We start from the raw sequence: 20,030 nt of genomic DNA, 5'->3' as shown, positions 1-20,030 counted from the left end.
TGGAACAATATCAGTCTGACAGCTGAGTTCAACAGTAAAACCCCGACAGCTATCACAGATGTTAGACATACAATAAAGACACTACTGCTGTGGATTGCAGATGGCAAGACACAGCCAGTGACCGGAGGGGAGTCCTTCTATTACCTCATTGGCCCCAGCCCCAAACTGGACAGTTCCATTTACTAATACTCAGGGAGGGAACAATTATTTTAGCTTGTCTCTAATGCACCATTACATACCTATATCACAGTACAAGAAATAAACATAATTCCATACAATAACTATGTCAAAAGAATATCAAGCTCACTGAGGCACTGAACAATAAAAAAAAATGCCACCTGCAAGGTGGCCTGTGCAATCTTAACTCTGCCCTTTGTACATATGCATGACACAGTCTTTAATTACATGAGCACACAGTGTAGTTTCCACAGGACCCATGCTTCCTTCAATGAGCAGGGAACGAAGCAGACACCCAAGATATTTTTATCCTCATTGTTCAATGTGTACATTGCCAGCGTAAGCGCCCTGGCGAGCCAGGCCAGTTTGTTTACCTGCCGCATCCGCAGGTTTGGCCAATCACAGCTCCCACTGGCAGCGGTTCACCGCTCCTGGCCAATGGGGGCAGCAGGAATCGGTGAGGGCCGAGGGATGAACCAAAGTAGTGGTCAAAATGTTGCTACTATAAAGCAAGATCAGGCTGTGAACAAGAGGCAGGCCCTGCTCAGAGAATCTGGCAAGAACAGGACTGATATTGCAAAAACGCACACGCCTAAGAGGTGCTAGGCACAAAGCACTCACGCAAACACATTCCAGAAGGGTAGTACCAGAACACCCCATACTAAGAATGGTATAAACACATTCCGCAAAGAGAACAGGAACACACTGACCCATCCTAAAGATAAGGCCAGGATGACAGTTTGATGGATAAAGATGTTACAAGGTAATGAGTGGTAACTAGCTACGTCAGAGGGGCAGTAGGTAACTTGTTTGTATTAATGTATAAAAAGATATCTCAGAGGGAGTGTCTTTGACTGGCCTAGGAGATAATGGAAAGTCCCACCATTAACTAAGCTAGTCCATTGCAACGGGCATACATGTGTTAGTGTACCTGAAACTGTTGAGCCAGGACATTAGAACCATGCTTCGTTGACAATAAATATGACCAAGCGCCTTCGCTACGAACCGAGTCTGTGGTTATAGGGCAGTTTGATCGGAGCCTGCTACACGGGCTCTCTGGCCAAAGTCAGTACAGCATACAGACAGAACACACACACACACGACCAAACATCTAACCACAATTCTGCTATAAGTGTGTAAAAACGTACCCACTGTGGAAACCCAGGTTAGAACACAGCCTTTTCATGCAACCTGACAGAGGCCAAAAGCACCCTTTAATCCATGGGCAAAAATATCAGGAAATGATACACTGAGGGAGGAAGTGGCTGGAAACAAAGCTAGAGAATTTCAAGTGGATTGGGGATTTTTCTAGAATGAACATGCTTCTTTGAAAGCATTTACACACAGTTAGTTCTCCTGGAGTCCAGTACCACCTACCATGTTGTTTGTGTCGAGACAGTCATAACTTCGGTCTGAAAGTACTTTGTACACCTCTTGGAACTCTTCATACATGCTCAGGACCTGCTGGCTCAGCGCCTTTCCTCTTATCCCACTAAACTCTAGCTTTTCCAGCTTCATTATGTCCAAGGCTGTTGCTAGGAGATCCTTCAGAGTCAATTAACAGAGGAACAAGTTAAGATGTTAACAAATGAAGATGTCAGTGATCAGCAAGTGCTTAGTGCCTGATATGGACTGACATAGGGCTGGCTACAGCACAAGTTATGCATCTCACAGGGGCTCTGTAACTCATGGGCTGGTCATATCTTCTCCTTCTCCAACCCTGCTGCTAGAGTTGGAAGCATCTACGTCCTTTCCACCAGTGGTGATGCAAAGGGAGGCAACTCGAGGAATGGTTTAGTTCTTTCCAATTTCTTCTCAGGGACTCTGCAAATTGTGAAGTCAGCCTTGGGCTGAAGATTAGCCAGAGGGAAGGTAATGAGATGCAGGGGAGAGAGAGAGGGATACTACAGTGGTTTGAGCATTGGTCTGCTAAACCCAGGGTTATGAGTTCAATCCTTGAGGGGGCCATTTAGGGATCTGGGGCAACAGCCTCCTTGGAATGGTCCCACTTTGAGCAGGGGGTTAGACTAGATGACCTCCTGAGGTCCCCTCCAACCCTGGTACTCTATGTAATGTAGGAGGTGGGGGCATCTATTAGACCTTTTGCAAAATTTTCAAAAACATCTAAGGCCTGGGTGCACAAAGGGAGTTAGGCACCTAGAAACCTGTTTTGGAGACCAATGTCATGCACAAAACTGCCACCAAACCCTTCAAGTGTCTAAACTCACTCAGAGCCTAAGATCCTGCAGTAAATGTTCCCTAACACCTATGTCCCTACCTCTGACCATATGCCCTGCTGCCTCCCTGCGGGCATCTTGCCACCTAACTCCTACCTAAGCCACAGAGTGATTCACAAGCCATGGGAAGAGATGGCGATAAGAACCAACCTTAGCCACCTAGGACCAGCTTTTCAAAGGTATTTAGGCACCTAAAAATGCAGATAGGTGCTTTGTGGGATTTTCAAAAGCAGCTAGGTGCAGACTCCTGAGATCAAGGGGAGTTCTGCACCTGGGGTTGAATGCTGCCTATTAATTTCATTTGGTGGCCCCTAGTTCTTATGTTATGGGAACAAGTACATAACATTTCCTTATTCACTTTCTCCACACCACTCATGATTTTATATACTTCTATCATATCCCTTAGTCTCCTCTTTTTCAAGCTGAAAAGTCCTAGCCTCTGTGACAAACTGGGGGGTTTTCTTGGGTCTTCTGTGTTTTCCAGTGGGTTGCATGCAGAGAGAGTGGGACTCAGTGTCCCCAGGTGTTACTTGTTTAATGAGGTGAGGGGAGAGGGGGTTTGTTGTTACAGAGGACCAGAGAGGGAACTCGGGACCCCAGCGGATGGCCTGGAGGATGGAGACCCCAGTGACTGGTGATCTGGGCCCTGGGGACGCAGCTCAGGAGTCACAGCCTGTTCTGGCCAGTGGGAGGACAATGGGCTGCGAAGAGAGGACCCTGGTTACCTGACTAGACGGTTCCGGCCAAAGGAGGCCAGAGGAGTGCTGAGAGGAGAAGAGACCCAGGCCATCCTATTTACGACTCTGGTTATCTGGAGAGAAGATAATGGGCAGAGGCGGGGCTTGGGGCCAGGGATATTGGAAGCCTAGCTGGGAAGCAGGGGCGCTCTGGGCTGTAGAGGGGGAGCAGATAGAGCCAACCTGGATGCAGGGGGACTGGGATATGCTGTGCTGAGGGAGGCCAGGCCTGAGGCCCTGAGAGTTCCTTGTGCTGTGTTCAACTCTCAATAAACCTTCCTGTTTTATGCTGGCTGAGAGTCACTCTGGTCTAGAGAAGAGGGTTGCATCAACCCCTTCGTGGGTGAGAAGGCCCGGGGGGTCCAGAGTGCGTGGACTCCCTGAGGGGGCCCTGTCATAAACAGATAGCTAAGGGTTAATGTCTCTTTCATCTGAAAAAAAAGTAACCTGAAGCACCTGACCAGAGGACCAATCAGGAAACAGGATTTTTTTCAAATCTAGGTGGAGGGTTTTTTGTGTGTGAGTCCTTTGTTCTTGGGTCTTCTGCCTGTATGCTCTCTCAGCTATGAGAGGATTTCTATTTCCTGCTTTCTAATCTTCTGTTTCCAAGTTGTGAGTACAGAGTTCATAAAAACAATAAGGGTTATTGTTTTTTTCTTTTGTATTTACATGTCTATAGTTGCTGGAGTGCTTTGAATTGTATTCTTTTTAAATAAAGCTGTTTATTCAATATTCTTTTAAGCAAATGACCCTGTATTTGTCACCTTAATACAGAGAGACCATTTTTATGTATTTTTCTTTCTTTTTATATAAAGCTCTCTTTTTAAGACCTGTTGGAGTTTTTCTTTAAGGGGGAACTCCAGGGAATTGAGTCTGTACTCACCAGGGAATTGGTGGGAGGAAGAAGTCAGGGGGAAATCTGTGTGTGTTAGATTTACTAGCCTGACTTTACATTCCCTCTGGGTGAAGAGGGAAGTGCTTGTGTTTCCAGGACTGGAAATAGAGAGGGTGGACTCCCTCTGTTTAGATTCACGGAGTTTGCTTCTGTGTATCTCTCCAGGAACACCTGGAGGGTGGAAGGGAAAAGGTTTATTTCCCTTTGTTGTGAGACTCAAGGGATTTGGGTCTTGGGGTCCCCAGGGAAGGTTTTTTGGGGGACCAGAGTGCCCCAACACACTCTAAATTTTTGGGTGGTGGCAGCTTTACCAGGTCCAAGCTGGTAACTAAGCTTGGAGATTTTCATGCTAACCCCCACATTTTGGACGCTACGGTCCAAATCTGGGACTAGGTTTATGATAGGCCCACAGCGAGAAACAGGTGTCCTAAGGCTCAGAGAGTTGCGGCTCCAGGAGGTGGAAGGGCCTGACCTCGAGAGAGAGTGGACCCCCGAGAAGGGCTGTCTCACTGAAAGGGGCACCCCCCACGGACTGCGCGGGGCCATGAGTGGGCACGATCTGTGAGTCCGAGACAGCCTCTTTAATCTCTCCTCATGTGGGACAAGTTCCAAACCCCTAATCATTATAGTTGCCCTTCTCTGAACCTTTTCTAATGCCAGTATATCTTTTTTGAGATGAGGAGACCACATCCGTACACAGTATTCAAGATGTGGGCATACCATGAATTTATATAAGGTAAATAAGATATTCTCCATCCCCTTTTTTAATGATTCCTAACATCCCATTTGCATTTTTGACTGCCACTGCACAGTGTGTGGACGTTTTCAGAAAACTATCCACGATGACTACAAGATCGCTTTCCTGATTAGTTGTAGCTAAATTAGCCCCCATCATATTGCATGTATAGTTGGGGTTATTTTTTTCAATGTGCATTACTTTACATTTATCCACATTAAATTTCATTTGCCATTTTGTTGCCGAATCACTTAGTTTTGTGAGATCTTTTCAAAGTTCTTCACAGTCTGCTTTGGTCTTAACTATCTTGAGCAGTTTAGTATCATCTGCAAACTTTGCCACCTCCCTGTTTACCCCTTTCTCCAAATCATTTATGAATAAGATGAATAGGATTGGTCCTAGGACTGATCTTTGGGGAACACCACTAGTTACCCCTCTCCATTCTGAGAATTTACCATTAATTCCTACTCTTTGTTCCCTGTCTTTTAACCAGTTCTCAATCCATGAAAGGATCTTTCCTCTTATCCCATGACAACTTAATTTACATAAGAGCCTTTGGTGAGGGACCTTGTCAAAGGCTTTCTGTAAATCTAAGTACACTATGTCCACTGGATCCCCCTTGTCCACATGTTTGTTGATCCCTTCAAAGAACTCTAATAGATTAGTAAGACATGATTTCCCTTTACAGAAATCATGTTGACTTTTGCCCAACAATTTTATTCTTTACTATTGTTTCAACTAATTTGCCCAGTACTGATGTTAGACTTACTGGTCTGTAATTGCCAGGATCACCTCTAGAGCCCTTTTTAAATATTGGCATTACATTAACTATCTTCCAGTCTTTGAGTACAGAAACTGATTTATAGGACAGGTTACAAACCACAGTTAATAGTTCCACAATTTCACATTTGAGTTCTTTCAGAACTCTTGAGTGAATGCCATCTGGTCCCAGTGACTTGTTATTGTTAAGTTTATCAATTAATTCTAAAACCTCCTCTAATGACACTTCAATCTGTGACAATTCCTCAGATCTGTCACCTACAAAAGACGGATCAGGTTTGGGAATCTCCCTAACATCCTCAGCCTAGAAGACTGAAGCAAAGAATTCATTTAGTTTCTCCACAATGACTTAACTAAGCTGGATCTTTCAAAGATCTCTCCTGCACTGCCTGCAGAATGCATGCTATCGGAGTGCTATTTCAGTGAGAGAGCAGATTTGTTAGATTGGTACAATTTAAAACAGGACAAAGACAAAGTGGAAGGGAAGGGAAAGAAATGAGCCTCTCTCCCAGGACATCTATCTGACAACCCACATTTAATAGCTATTACAGCTGTTGTGCAATCTATTTTAATTTTGCCAAATATCTTCAAGGTAAAAATAATAATACACAGACAAAAGTCCTATCTCACACTGTTCTAGTAGGGCTGCTTGGGAATGAAAAAAAAAACGGAAGGAATGAAGAAAAAAGAAACGCTGGAGTTTCCTATGGATTTCCTCATGAAGAGGCTGGAGATCATTATGTTTCTAATTATGATGAGGCCTAGGACAAATTTAATTGCACCTCACAATGCATGCAAAGCTGAGTATAATTGGGAAGGGTGCTCACCCAGATCACAGATCCCATGCCACTTTCGCTGCACCTTGAAGGGTATATTATGAGGTACATGTTAGTAACTATTGCCCAACTTTAAACCAAAAAAACCTAAGTTATCTGCAGCCACAAAATGAAAATCACAGCTGAAAAATCTGTTTTCTTTCTAGCTCCCACCTTCCTAGCATCTAAGCGACGAGCAAATGGTGCACCAGATCCTTAGCACAGTTACGTTGCATAATTACTACATTGTTCCTATTGTTCTCATTATGAATTGTAATTACAAATGTCTTTATTTATGTTTGTCTTGTTAGAATGGCCAGGGTAATTTGGTTTACTGCATACCAGCACTTAGCGGAAAACATCATTCTGAAAAGCTTTAATACAGACATTAGTGATTGCGGAGTTTTCTGCTGTGTTAATTAAATGGGGTGCATAAAAAAATGCAGTGAGCTCAGCTGCAATCAATAGTGCCTTGTATTCAGTTGCAGGATATCCTCTGAGAGATAGCGAGAACAAAATGTTCTCATTTAAACTGCGCTTTTGCTAAAATGAGGCAAATGCTAACCTTGGGCTGGGACAGCAATGAAAGAAGAGAGTCCCCTTAAAGGTGAAGTGAAAAGTTTCTTAATATACGTATGTGTGTCAAAGAATGAAAATCCTTAACAGAATGGCATCTGCGTTCAGCTCCTAGCACACTGGGCCCTGATCCCAGGCTAGAGTTTCCAGGCACTACCACAACACAGGTAAAGTCAGAACAAATATATACAGTGTAGGCCTGGTAGAGTCAAGAGCTAGATACCCGTCATGCACTGTTCCAGGAGCCCATCATCTCGTTTGAAGCGGGCAGGTGATAGTGCATTGCAGTGGTGGAAATCTCCCTCCCCTGAAGGCCCTCTCATTTTGTTTCTCCTGACTTGTATCGAGCACTGTAACATGCAGTTGGCATACCTTTGTCCCTACTACCAGAGGTGAAAGTAACTTACAGGACTTACCGATACTGCCGGAGTCCTGAGGGGGGCAGGGCCTCATCCGGAAGAGGCGTGGCCTCTCAAGATTTAAAGGCCCTGGGGAACCAGCTGTGGCTGGGAGACCCAGAGCCTTTAAATCAACCAGGGGCCCCCAGCTGCAGAGGGGGCTGGGAGCCCCCCGAGGCTCAGGGGCAAATTAAAGGGCCCGGGGCTCTGGCCACCAGGGGGAACCCCAAGCTTTGCGGGGCTGGGGCAGGGATTTAAAGGGTCCAGAGCTCCTGCTGTTGAGGGAAGCCTGGAGCCCTTTAAATCCTGGCCCCAGCCCACCTGCCAGAGCCGTGGCCGGGATTCAAAGAGCTCTGGGCTGCCTGCAGCCGCGGGGAGCTCTGAGCCCTTTAAATCCCGGCCCCAGCCCTGCCGCAGGAGCCGAGGCCGGGATTTAAAGGGCTCTGGGCTGCCCGCAGTGGCAGGGAACTTTGAACCCTTTATATCTCAGCAGCGGCCAGGATTCAAAGGGGTCTGGGCTGCCCACAGCGGCAGGGAGCTCTGAGCCCTTTCAATCCCCACTGTGGAAGTCGATGAAGTCCAGCACGGCATACTGGCTCTTGCCCGTATGCCGTACCAGACTGGCTTACTTTCACCTCTGCCTACCACACTTTGAAAGCGCATGACTGTTGCTGGGTGGTTACTCCGCTCCTGCACTGAAGGGCTTAAAACAGCCCTGGCAGGGGGCTGGGGCAGGGGAAAAGCTGGGCTGATTGGCAGACCAGCCACAGCTGGCCTGTATAAAAAGGCTGTGAGCCAGAGGCCCAGGATAAGTCTCTCTCCAGGCTGGGAGACAGCAGGGCCTGGCTGCCTGCAATAAGGGTACTGGAAGTGAAGCAGGGCTGGGGAGAGCCAGAGGAGCAGGGGAGCTCCAGGCTGGCAACTCCCCAGGCTGCAGGGCCTGGTCCAAGGCCCATAGAGGTACCGGGAGGCAGAAGGCGGCAGCAGGTCTGAACCCCCTTGCCTATGATGAGTGGCTTTTACACTGCAGGGAGCAGAGGCTAGATGGTGACTGGCAGTAGCCCAGACTGAGACAAGGTGGGCATAGAGGGTTGGGGGGTCCCCTGGGTGGGGAGACCCTGAGACTGCCGGGTATTGCCAGGGGGCAGCATCACAAACACAAGGAGCACCGGGTCCTGGGAGGGACATGGGGGCCAGTGGCAGCGGGACACTGGCCTGCAGAGGGCACTCCAGAGGCTGGAAAAGCTAATTCCCTGGACAACCAGCAGGAGGTGCCTCAGGGGTGAGTCACGCACCATCACACTGACGCTATTGAGCCACAGTATCATCAGTTGGTAGGGTTGCCAGGCATCCAGTTGAAAAGGGGACATCAGTCTTCTTGCCGAGAGCACGGGAAGAGCAGCAGCTGCTGCTGAAGCCTAGAAGAGCTGCTCAGCTGCTGACGAAGAGAACTGACTGGCTCCCAGACCCAGCTCCAGCCTCTCCAGAGGCCACTGCTGGGCAGCTGCAGCTCTGGGTTCTCTTAGCAGCAGTGTGATGGGGGGCTGCCTACCATCCCCAACTGAGCCCATGCAGAATTTCAGGGGGTACTAACTCCTGCCTAGCACCCTCTGACTCAATGCTGTGAAGCGCAGGCCAAGGACACCAGCAGGAGATTAGCACTGTGTGGGGACATGGAGCACAGGACCTGTGGGGTCCTCCACAGACTGGATGGATTTAGACAAACATCTCAACTACATTTAGATTATATACAGCTAAGGTGGGGCTATGCAGGGCAGTTTCTTGCTCAGGGGGGAGAGCTAGCTGGTGCTGTAGCAGGTGGCTTGGCTAAGGGGCTGGAGCTGTAGCAGGGGGCTTGGCTAAGGGGCTGGGGCTGTAGAAGGAGGTTTGGCTCTTGAATTGGGTTGCAACCTTTGCGGTACCAAAACCAGGACATCTGGGACGATCCCAAGCCCACAGACCTGGCCAGCTGGCAGTGTGTACTGAGCACCATACAGATTTCCCGGGACAGCTGCCTTAAATAAAGGGACGATCCTGGGAACACTCAGACAGATGGCAGCCTTGCTGTTGAGGGATACCCACATCCCAAGGACTGAGATTGGGCTGATGGATTTCTAGCTCCTGTGTGCCGTGAAGCCCAATACGTGCCACACATTTCCCTTTAGAGGGCTCTGCTTCTTTGGAGTGAATAAAACACCAACACCAGCCCAGAGAGAGGGACCCAGGTGTATATTCCGCATGTTCTTTAGCCAGGATATGGTGCAACCAATGCCCCTGCCACACTTAGCAGAAAATTGACTGGAAAAATGAGAAGGCTCCTTACCTACAAGATGGATGAAGGGGTTTGTTGTCGAAAGTGGATTATTTCTGCAAAGTGCTGTTTCGGGTTTCATTGTATTTCAAGACCAAATACTCACCTCCACCATCTTAAGTCTTCTTAGGAAGCTGTCCAGCCGTGCAAACACCATGAGGGATTGGAAGTCCCATTCTTTCACTCCTTGGCCTGGTCTAAAGTATGTGTGGAGATTTTCCCGTCTATCCTCAAACGTCTGCTTGAAATAACTCAGGATGGCGAGCACCTCCCGCACTTTGCCCAGACTTTCTTCTGCTTCCCCCTTCAGAATGTCTTCTGGGGTCAGGTAATTCCAGGCCTATGATGACAGAGCCAGAATTGAAGTTCTGCTGCCCCGAGGGTCCAGTTGAGTTTTTGGGCTGGCTACATTTAAATGTGTTTCTCAAGCCAAACAATGTTTTTTAAAAAATCATTATATGGGGGAGCCTCAAGGGATGAGGAGATGACATGCCTTTTTTAAGAAGCTTTCCTGAGCAAATCTAAAGATCTGGGGATGAAATCTGGGGACACCTTTCCACAACTCCTGCCTGCCATGAACACAGACGCCAGAACTCCAACTCCACGGACTATTCCCAGAGCCCAGGACATAGTCCTAGCATGAGAGAGCTAGAAGGCCTTTCTAGGTGATGGTCTGACATCCAGCCTCTCACTTGGTTTCAGGATTGATGGCTCCACAACGGGGTGGAAAGGCAAACCTTACTTAGCCTCTGGCTGCTAAAGGGGGAGGGGAGGTCCTTCCCCATCTGGAGAAGCAGCAGCTTTCCCCTCAGGCTATAGAGTCCAGGAAGCCTGTGGAGAGCCCATGGGCCAGCTACCATTTTGTTTTACAAAACCGTGTAATGAACTCTGTGATGCCATAAGCTTTGTTTTCACCTGGCTTTTTCATTGCAATCTGCTGGGGGCTTGATCATTATTATTTATACAACACCAAGCAGAGCTCAGAGCACTTCACTGTGCTCTGACCTGCAGACTCTACAAACTGGGGTCTGTGCAAATGCCATAATCAGAAACTCCCAGATTCCCTCAGCATTCCTCTGTTGAACACATGGGAGAGTTTGTGCCCCATAGAGGCCAGAGATTCTGCTCTTAAACCATCAGATCTTGAAGAGAAATATATCAGGGGGGTTAACGTTAGGGAGGGAGAGGAATTATTTAAGTTTAGTACTAATGTAGGCACGAGGACGAATGGGTATAAACTGGATATTAGGAAGTTTAGACTTGAAATTAGACGAAGGTTTCTAACCATTAGGGGAGTGAAGTTCTGGAACAGCCTTCCGAGGGAAGTAATGGGGGCAAAAGACTTTCCTGGCTTTAAGACAAAGCTTGATAAGTATATGGAGGGGATGTTATGATAGGATTGTTAATTTGGGCAATTGATCTTGGATTACCACCAGATAGGTCTGCTCAATGGTCTGCGGGGAGATGTTGGATGGAATGGGAACTGAGTTACTGCAGAGAATTCCTTCTTGGGTGCTGGCTGGTGACTCTTGCCAACATGCTCAGGGTTTAGCTGATCGCCATATTTGGGGTCGGGAAGGAATTTTCCTCCAGGGCGGATTGGCAGGGGCCCTGGAGGTTTTTCGCCTTCCCCTGCAGCGTGGGGCATGGGTGGCTTGCTGGTGGTTTCTCTGCAGCTTGAGGTCTTCAAACCAATTTTGAGGATTTCAATAACTCTGTCCTGGGTTAGGGGTTGTTATAAAATTGGATGGGTGGGGTTCTGTGGCCTGCCTTGTGCAGGAGGTCAGACTAGATGATCAGATTGGTCCCTTCTGGTCTATGAGTCTATGAGTTCCACAGGAGGCAAGGGGTAGCTTCACAGAACTCCCCCAGCAGCTGCTGCCTCTGGAATCCCCTGGGGGTCAGATGCAGAGGGGAAAAGCAAGCATTACTGGGGACTATCTGCAGTGATTGTGTTGTTTCCTGTGGCTGAGAATCCAGCAGAAACCCGCTAGCCCTGCTCATGGCCTCCTGGCAAAGCTGGGACCACATGGAACCCCAGAGAGAGGTTTCCATGTGACCTGGGTGACCATGCTATGGAAGTGCCACCACCCACTAATAAGAGGCTTGGGATTATGGATGTTCATGGAAGTGCAGGGAGCACATGTCTAAGTGGATAAAAACACAGCTGAAGGACAGATGAGATGCAAGATAAAAGCCAAATGTCTGAGCAGCTCTCTTTGGTGCAAAGCATTAGCACTGCAGTATTAGCATTTCTCTAAACTTTTCTAAGCAAACGTGAGCTCTGGCACTGGGGGGCACAGTGGTTTGTGATGGCTTTCATGTCTAACATGGATGGATGTGCAGCCCAGACACTACATGGCTGGCAGAATCAAGTGCCTGCATGAAAGAAATCCCAGACAAGTCTAGTGGAAGATGTGAAAGTGCTGATACCTAGGGTCAAGGTGCAGTGTTGCAAGTGGGGCATATCCTGACCCTGACCCCTACCCCATCTGTGGAAGCCTTGAGATAGAAATTTCTAACTGAACTCTGGGGTTCGGGGAGTGGTTTAAAGGATCCAGGCCACCTACTTGTTGGATGAGAAGATTGCAGATTTCCTGAAGCAGCACTATGATCCGTGCAGGCGTGTTGTAGTAATTGGATGTGACCCAGATTAAACAAACCATGTGGAGCAAGGGACTGATCAATGGCTTCACCTCATTAAACTCAACATTCTCTATCTCCTCCAAGCCATGCTGGAGAGGTGTCAGGTGCAGGTTAATATCCTGGGCCTCAGTCAAAGCTGTGAAAATAAACCGCACACATGAAAGGTGAGGTCTGTCCCTCCCTAGCATGCAGCTATTGCCTGGGCTCTGATTATCTCTGCTGTCATTTCACACCCACAGGCAAAAACTCAGCTCACAAAATAAATTAAGCCAATTTATTTGGAAAAATGAACAGCAACTGGAAACAGAAAACAACACAGCCAAAAAAAAACAACACGCTGTTACTCATTGGGACTCTGAATAAAGCCAACTTCTGTCTGTTTCTGCATCAGTTTTACCAATGTAAAATACACAAAAACTGCTTATGAAGTAGTTAGGATCACTATGCACCTAACATACCCCAAAGCCTGGAAGCCATAACTGTTGTGCCTTTGAATGTTACTAACCTAGGTTAGTCTAGAGCAGTGGCTCTCAACCTTTCCAGATTATCGTACCCCTTTCAGGAGTCTAACTTGTCTTGTGTATTCCAAGTTTCACCTCACTTAAAAACTACTTGCTTACAAGATAAGACTTAGCGAAGAAGGGTCTACAAAAAACAGTTCTGCAGGCTATAAACCTGATTGCCAATTGATACAAGAGTTAGTTCAAGTATTACTCTCCTAAACAACTAATTTAGAACAGCCAGCTTGTCTCTCCAACACAGAGGTCCCCAACGCAGTGCCCGCGGGTGCCATGGCGCCCGCAGGGACATCTAAATGCACCCACATCCTGGCCAGCAGTTGAGCATCCGCCAAAATGCCGCCAAATTTCTGCGGCATTTCGGTGGTGACACCTTTTGATGCCGCTGCTTGCCGCTGATAAGTGACGTCATCGAGAGACATCGCCATCGAATTTCTGCGGCATTTCGGCAGATGCATGACCCTTGCCACGGTTCTTCGTCTGGCACCCGCCAGACAAAAAGGTTGGGGACCACTGCTCTAACACTATTAACAGTTAGAATCGTTATGAAGGAGTGAAAGATACTGGCTGTGATGCTGGCAGACCGTACTGAAGACTGACAAATGCATAGCCAGAAACCAGTCTGGTTCACCTGTGAGTTAATATAGTTAAAATAGATATTAGCGTGATAAGAAAGTGTTTAGACTTTATGGAATGCTTTTAGGATGCTGCATGTATTATTCCTACTTATAATATCTGTATGCCATGGTATGAAGTTATATTGAGCATTTGCATTGTAATCCTCTGTAACTGTGTAATTCACCAAACAGGAAAAGCAGCATTAATTAAGGTAAAGTGCTCGTCCTACACACAAGGTGGCCCACTGAAGGCAAGTGAGGCATTGTGCAGCATCACAGGACAGAGACCTTGTTTACTGCATTCCTGACTCCCTCTGGGAAGGGGAGCCCTGCACATGAACTCATCCCTTCAGATGGATTCTGGGGGGAAAGGGATAAAAATCTCTGACAAGGAGAAACTGAGTCTCTCTCTATGCTGTCTGGACTCTGAGGGGCAAAGATTCCTAACCATAAGCAAGAGATCCCCATGCTGCTTGGCCTGGGTTAGCCCTAAATGACATACACAGCAGCTTATTAGAGAAACATCTACTCATAACTCATTTGTGTGTGTACATTTCTTGTTTTAACCATACAAATAACTCTAATTTCTTTTCTTTGTTAATAAATCTTTAGTTTATTACAGGATTAGCTACAGGCATTGTCTTCGGTTTGAGATTTGAGTACAATTGACCTGGGGTAAGTGACTGGTCCTTTGGGACTGGGAGTATCCTGAATATTGCTGTGTTTTTTGGTGTAAAGTGACCATCTATCACATAGTCCAGCTTGCCTGGATGGCAAGTGAGACTGGAGAGCTCAAGGGGACTGTCTGTGACTCCATGGTAAGGCTGTTACAGTACTTTAAAAGTTCACATTGGTTACTGGGTTGATGAAATCTAATTACAGAACATGCAGCCAGTTTGGGGTTTCTGCCCTGCTCTGTAACAGTCTGCCCTGAGGCTGGCACGCACAGACGTGAGCCACTCCAGACAGTGTAACACTGGCACTGACTAGAAAGAAAAGAGAGAATTCAGAAGCAAAAAGAAAAAAAAATCCCTCTATTCAACTTCAGGGGAGTTACCCAAGGCAAACAGCAAGTCTCTGTCCTTATGAAGAAGGCTGTGGTGGGAGGTGGAGTGGAATGTAACGCTGTCTCATCCACACTAAAGATGCTTCCAAAGAACAAGACTTCTCTTTTGCAGAGTTGCATTTTGCTACGAACTTAAAAAGAAACTTCTACAGATGGGAGCCCACCTTCTGCAGCAGCAGCAGCAGCTGCTGAGAAGAAAAGTGCCTTGGCTTTGGTGAGCTGATAGGATTAGTGACACCAAAGTTCTCAGAAGACACTGGTTGTTTTGGTTGAAAAGGGTTTGGTTTTTTTTGCTGGGCTATAGATTACGGTTGGTCATGAAACAGGTGGTGTATCAGGGCCAGATTCACAGGGGGAACTTAAGTACCTAGCTGCCTCTTTAGCTGGCAAAGTCCAACCTTTAAGCACTACTGACATTCACAATATCCTGCTCAGCTGCCACCCAACCCCAAAGGTGCCTAATTTACTAGGCACGTATGTTTACACTGGTAAACTCTCCAAGGTACCTACATTTTGGCAGCTGGGCATGTACATAGCTGCTTCAGTCCAGAAATTGTCCAGCATCTCTGTGCCGCACTCTCACCTAATCCCCTAGTCTTCCCACCTATCTCACCCATGGGGCCCACCCTGGCCAATGTGCTCAGAGGCTGCCGTCAAACACATCGACCAGGTCAGGCCCCACACAAAGCACAGCTGTAGCACCAGCCCCTTTTTATCCAACAGCCCCATAGTGAGGGCCCTCACCCAGGATGGGGTTTAAATTCCACTCTATGGGCTTGTCTTCACATACAGCACTGCAGCCATCGTGCTTTACTGAAGACATTACTATGCCGACGGGATGATAATCCACCTCCCGAAAGGCGGTAGCCATGTCAATGGAAGCAGCTCTCCCAGTGACCTAGCACTGTTTGTATGGGGGGGGTTAGGTTGGTATAACTACTTTGCTCAGGGGGTGGATTTTTCACACCCCTAAGTGACATAGTTAGACCAATATACAGATCTGTAGTGTAGATCTGGCCTGTGGCTCTCTAATCCTCTCATTGTTGGAACTGTTCCACCTTATATAAAATTCTTAACTAGTCATTAAAGCAGGGACTGGGACTTGAGAGTCCCACGTCCCAGGTGAGTGTTCTAAGCATTGGGTCAATCTCCCGTTCTCTCTCTCTCTCTCTTTGGCCCAAATGTATATTTAAATGTTTTGTAGAAAGTAGCACAACTTTAACAGAAGTTCTCATCCCAGAGGTTTGGGCACTCAGCTGGGATGTGGGAGACTTGGGTTCAAATCCCTACTCTGTAGGGAGCTGATCATTTTGAGCACTGATTTCCCTACTGAAACCAGGTATCCCACAACCTGAGAGAGTGCTCGAACTATTGGGAATGGTGGGAATGGTACCAACCACAGCTCCTCATTTTTTTCTTGAGAAAGGTGCTTAAGATAGGTCATCCTAACTCCAGGAGCAGATTGAATAGCAGCGAATCTCAAGCAGAGGGAAGCCCCTATCTCTGGTCCAGACTTAGGCACTGAAGTTCCTTTGAGGGGGCAGGGCTTAAGCGCTGTAACGCTCAGTCTAAATCCCCCTTATCAAGCTAGCCCTCACGGCCTTCTCAGAGATTCCTCCTTCCCCAATAATGAAAGAAACCACAGTAAATTCTCAGGATTTTGTTTGGGCTGGACTGAATTCCAATGGGCATGGCTTACTTGAGAAGATTGAACTTCTGCAGAGTTGCGCATTGCTTAGCTGTAATTTTGCTTCTCAAAGATACACAGTAGAAAACTTCTTAGAAACTATTCTCTTTTTTTTCTGTAAAATGACAAGATTTCCGAATAAATGTGTCAACATTCTTATAATTCTGATTTAAATAGGGAGGCAAAGGTCCTTTGTCTGCCCAAAGGAGTAATTCGTCTTGTTCCAGTGTTGATGCACCAGGAGAGCAAAATAAGGAGGAGAAAGTCTGGAACGTTAATCCCCTGCATCACCTACAGGACACTAACCCAGGCATTAATCTTTTATGTCTTCTTTAGAAGTGATACCAATTAGGATGATGGTCTTGTCAGATCTTATGACCTAAGCAGGTCAGTACTGGGTAGAAGATCTTGAAGGAGATCCCAGGAGCTGTATGGAGGGATTCTACGGATGTTCCCTCTGATCCAGTCCAACATAATGCTAGAAGACACTCTTTTCAGATGAAACATAAAACCAAGGACCTGATCATTTATTGCACTCAGACCCATTGCATTTTTCCTGGAGATAGTGCAGACTTTTTGTCAGAGCAGAGGACTCTACTCAGACAAGCCACCGACCTGCTGTGTGACCTTGGGCATGTCACATCAGCTTTCCACACCTGCGATGACGCCTCAGGAAACTAGGGAGAACAATATTTGCCCACCTTTATCAAGTGCCTTAATATTCTCAGAACAAAGGGTGCTCTGCCCACACTGGTTGCAAACTATTATTTTCACAAGACTGGGGTGTAAACCCTGGTGTCCAGACTAAATTCCAGTTTGGGCAATAAGTAGTCTAATGAAAACTCCTCTTGTAGTTCCAGTTGGATGCAGTATTCAACATTTACTGCCCTAAACTGTTGTGAATAGCTGTGGCTTGCTGTAAAGCAGCCACCATGATCATACTGTAGTAGAAGGTGACATTAATCCATCAGGATGAGGCACTCTGGATTAATAGGAGATTATTATTAAAGGTGGCACAAATCCCAAAATTCTTCTCCATGACTTTGGGGACATTTCTGTGGATCCAGTATGGTACCAAAACTGCAGGGTCATCTACAATCCCTCTAACCCTTCTGCCCCTTCCTCCTCCCAGATGCCCCTTCCAACAATTCCCTCCCTGCACTCCTCTCCCACAGGCTCCAAGGCTTTACTAGGACATCAAGGACCAATGTCACTGCAGACCAGTCATGTTGGGACTGTAACTATAAAAATCAGGGGATGGGGAAAAGACCAACCATGAAATCAGCATAGGTAAGGCAAAGAGGGTGCCCAAATCTCACCTTCTACAACATCTCTGAACATCGCTTTGAAGGCTGGGAAGTAGCTGCTCTGCACTCTGTCTAGCAGTTCGGCCATTTTCCTCACCTTCTGAGTTTTCAGCTGATTGTAAATGCATTCCAGGTCCTCATACCTACAGCAAAGCAAGAGAGATGAGAGCTCTAGGTAGCAAATAAATATCCATCACCACTCCATCTGCACTGAGCAATTCACACCTAGCCTGCGTGGCTGCTGGCTCATAGGAGTTCCTCAGATCTCATGGGCTTCAGCATTGTGAGGGCCAATCCTTATTCCAAGGGGAAGCCCAGTTCAGGGACCAAAGTCAGTGACTGCCCGCAGTCCAACTGCCAGGTGCCCCTCCTGAAGTATAAGACAGGAGGGGCAGAGGACAGGAAATTATCTCTGCATTTTTTTAACTGAGTTGGCTGAGCATGACTGGAGTTTACTGTAAATAAAAACAGCTTGTAGCAAGTCTGATTCCTGAGTCAGGGTCTGTCACTGCTACTGGGGCCTCTAGCCCCTCGCTGCAAGCAGAGAAACGGATTCCTTCCTGTAACATGTTCTGGGCTTCAAAAACTGGCTTTGAGTTTCTTGGAGAGAGGGGAAGAAGTCCAGTGAGAGGCTTCCATTAGCTTTTACTAGTGTCTGTGACACACTTTACCTCAAAGTAGCACCCTGTAACCCCCATACTCATTATTTGTATATGGTTGTGATATTTCATACAAAGCGTGCCTTGTAAGGTGCCATATGAAAGGTCAAGATCTGCTGAAACCCATTGTCCTGTCAAAACATGTATATTGTTAGTGTGTATGAATACACTATATGTATGAATACACTGTTAAATGGTTGCTACTGAAATACACTGTGTGTCCAGGAGATGCCCACAGCTAACTCTCCAGTGTCAACAAAGGAGGTGACCCTCACCCAGGCAGGTGTTAAGTGACCATCGTGAGCCATTGACTAGCCAGGGAAACGTAAACAAGAGATTTATAATTTTGTGAGAGACAGTTGAACAAGCACTGCACAATGGGGACTGCTCAACCCTATGACTCATCAAGGCCCACCAGGACATGCCTGGCTAGTATTATTCCTGGGACATGAACTGAAAGTATAAAATAGGGAACAGCAGCATCATGCAATTAGCTCTCTCCTCCCCCACCTACACTGAAGGCACCAAGAATGCTGAGAAGACAAAGACTTCAAACTGATGAGATTGGTCCTAGGCTGAGGAGGAAATTCAGCCTGTGTATTAAGAACTGTAACCTGCCTGCAACATCCGGTGGGGGTGAAAAAAGCTCTTTGATTAATCTTGCTTAGACTAATGGAGTTTAGGATTTAGAGTGCGATTTTACTTTTATTTCTTAGGTAACTAACTCTGACCTTTACACCTACCACTTATAATCACTTTAGATCTATCTTTCTGTAGTTAATAAGCCTATTTTAATGGTTTATCTTTACCAGTGAGTTTATCTAAAGTGCTTGGGGAATCTGCTCAGATTACAAAGGCTGGTGCATGGTCCACTATCCTTTGACGAAGTGGTGAACTAATTAATACGTTTGCACTGTTCAAGAAAAGGTCTTGAGCAGTGTAAGATGGTACATTGTCTGGATGCAAAACTGGGTGCTGGAGGGATTTGCTAGTGTCTCCCACTTTACAGTTCACGAGTGGCTTAGAGAGCACTCATGCAACTTACCTGTGTGTGTCTCTATGCTGGTGGCTGAGTGACAACAGCATCAGCTGCTTCGCACTAGCAAAGCATTGAGAGAGACAGCCCAGGCTGGAGAGTTTAGGGGGCAGAGCAGTCTCACGGTTCCAGGCTGTACCCTGAGGTCCCCATCACGGTCTCGCCTGTTCTTAGCTGTGATGGAAGGGGGATTTTAGAAAAGATCACTTAGGTTTGGACTCCCTATGGTCAGTTGAAATACTGCCAGTTGCACCAGCAGTGACTTCCTATGTATTTCACAGCTTATGGTTATTTTATGAGCTAGAATAAACTTCTCTATCTTGAGTCTTTATATAAACTTTAAACTGCTTAGTCTTTATAGCTTGTCTGAGTAGTGCTGGCTGCTTGCAGCATTTCCCTTCCATGCAACACAAGCTTCGACTGACAAACATACACTGCTAGGCTGCCTGCAACTCACCTGTTTTTCCAGAATTCTAACTCCACCTTCGGATTGGGGTTGCTGCCTTGCAGAAGTGGCTCTGATGACTCTCTTTTCAACGCTCCCTGGATCTGGTAACTCCATTCAATCACTGTTGACTCAATGGTGTGCACGAGAGATTTATCCACCAGTTCCACACTGCAGAAAGTAAATACAAAGTCTCCCTATGAAGTTTGGTTTTTGTTTGACAATGCACAGGATATGCCTGTGCAAAATAATCAGATGCCAACATTTATTTCACAAGGTGCTGTGTATCTTAAATCCCCACACTTTTTTTTATAGTACAGTAAATTCATTCTGGAGAAAGTTTATAAAATGCCTTTATAGTGGATAACATCATCTAAGCCAACATCC

The 20,030-nt window shown here is 46.7% G+C and overlaps 1 protein-coding gene across 5 annotated transcripts in view; it reads right to left on the bottom strand.

The window, feature by feature from the left end:
• Positions 1-20,030, bottom strand: part of DNAH9 (dynein axonemal heavy chain 9) — a 392,191-nt gene that overhangs the window by 362,966 nt on the left and 9,195 nt on the right. For all 5 annotated transcript variants that reach the window (XM_030534286.1, XM_030534287.1, XM_030534283.1 and 2 more), the window contains 5 exons: positions 19,656-19,814; positions 17,516-17,646; positions 12,233-12,444; positions 9,769-10,002; positions 1,555-1,722 (listed from right to left, as the gene is read on the bottom strand). In XM_030534286.1, the coding sequence (XP_030390146.1) occupies positions 1,555-1,722; positions 9,769-10,002; positions 12,233-12,444; positions 17,516-17,646; positions 19,656-19,814 (904 nt within the window). The remainder of the gene's footprint in view (positions 1-1,554; positions 1,723-9,768; positions 10,003-12,232; positions 12,445-17,515; positions 17,647-19,655; positions 19,815-20,030) is intronic.

Source organism: Gopherus evgoodei, chromosome 15 (assembly GCF_007399415.2).
Source record: "Gopherus evgoodei ecotype Sinaloan lineage chromosome 15, rGopEvg1_v1.p, whole genome shotgun sequence".
In the NCBI taxonomy this organism is placed as follows: Eukaryota; Metazoa; Chordata; order Testudines; family Testudinidae; genus Gopherus; species Gopherus evgoodei.
This window is presented reverse-complemented; position numbering and strand designations above follow the sequence as displayed.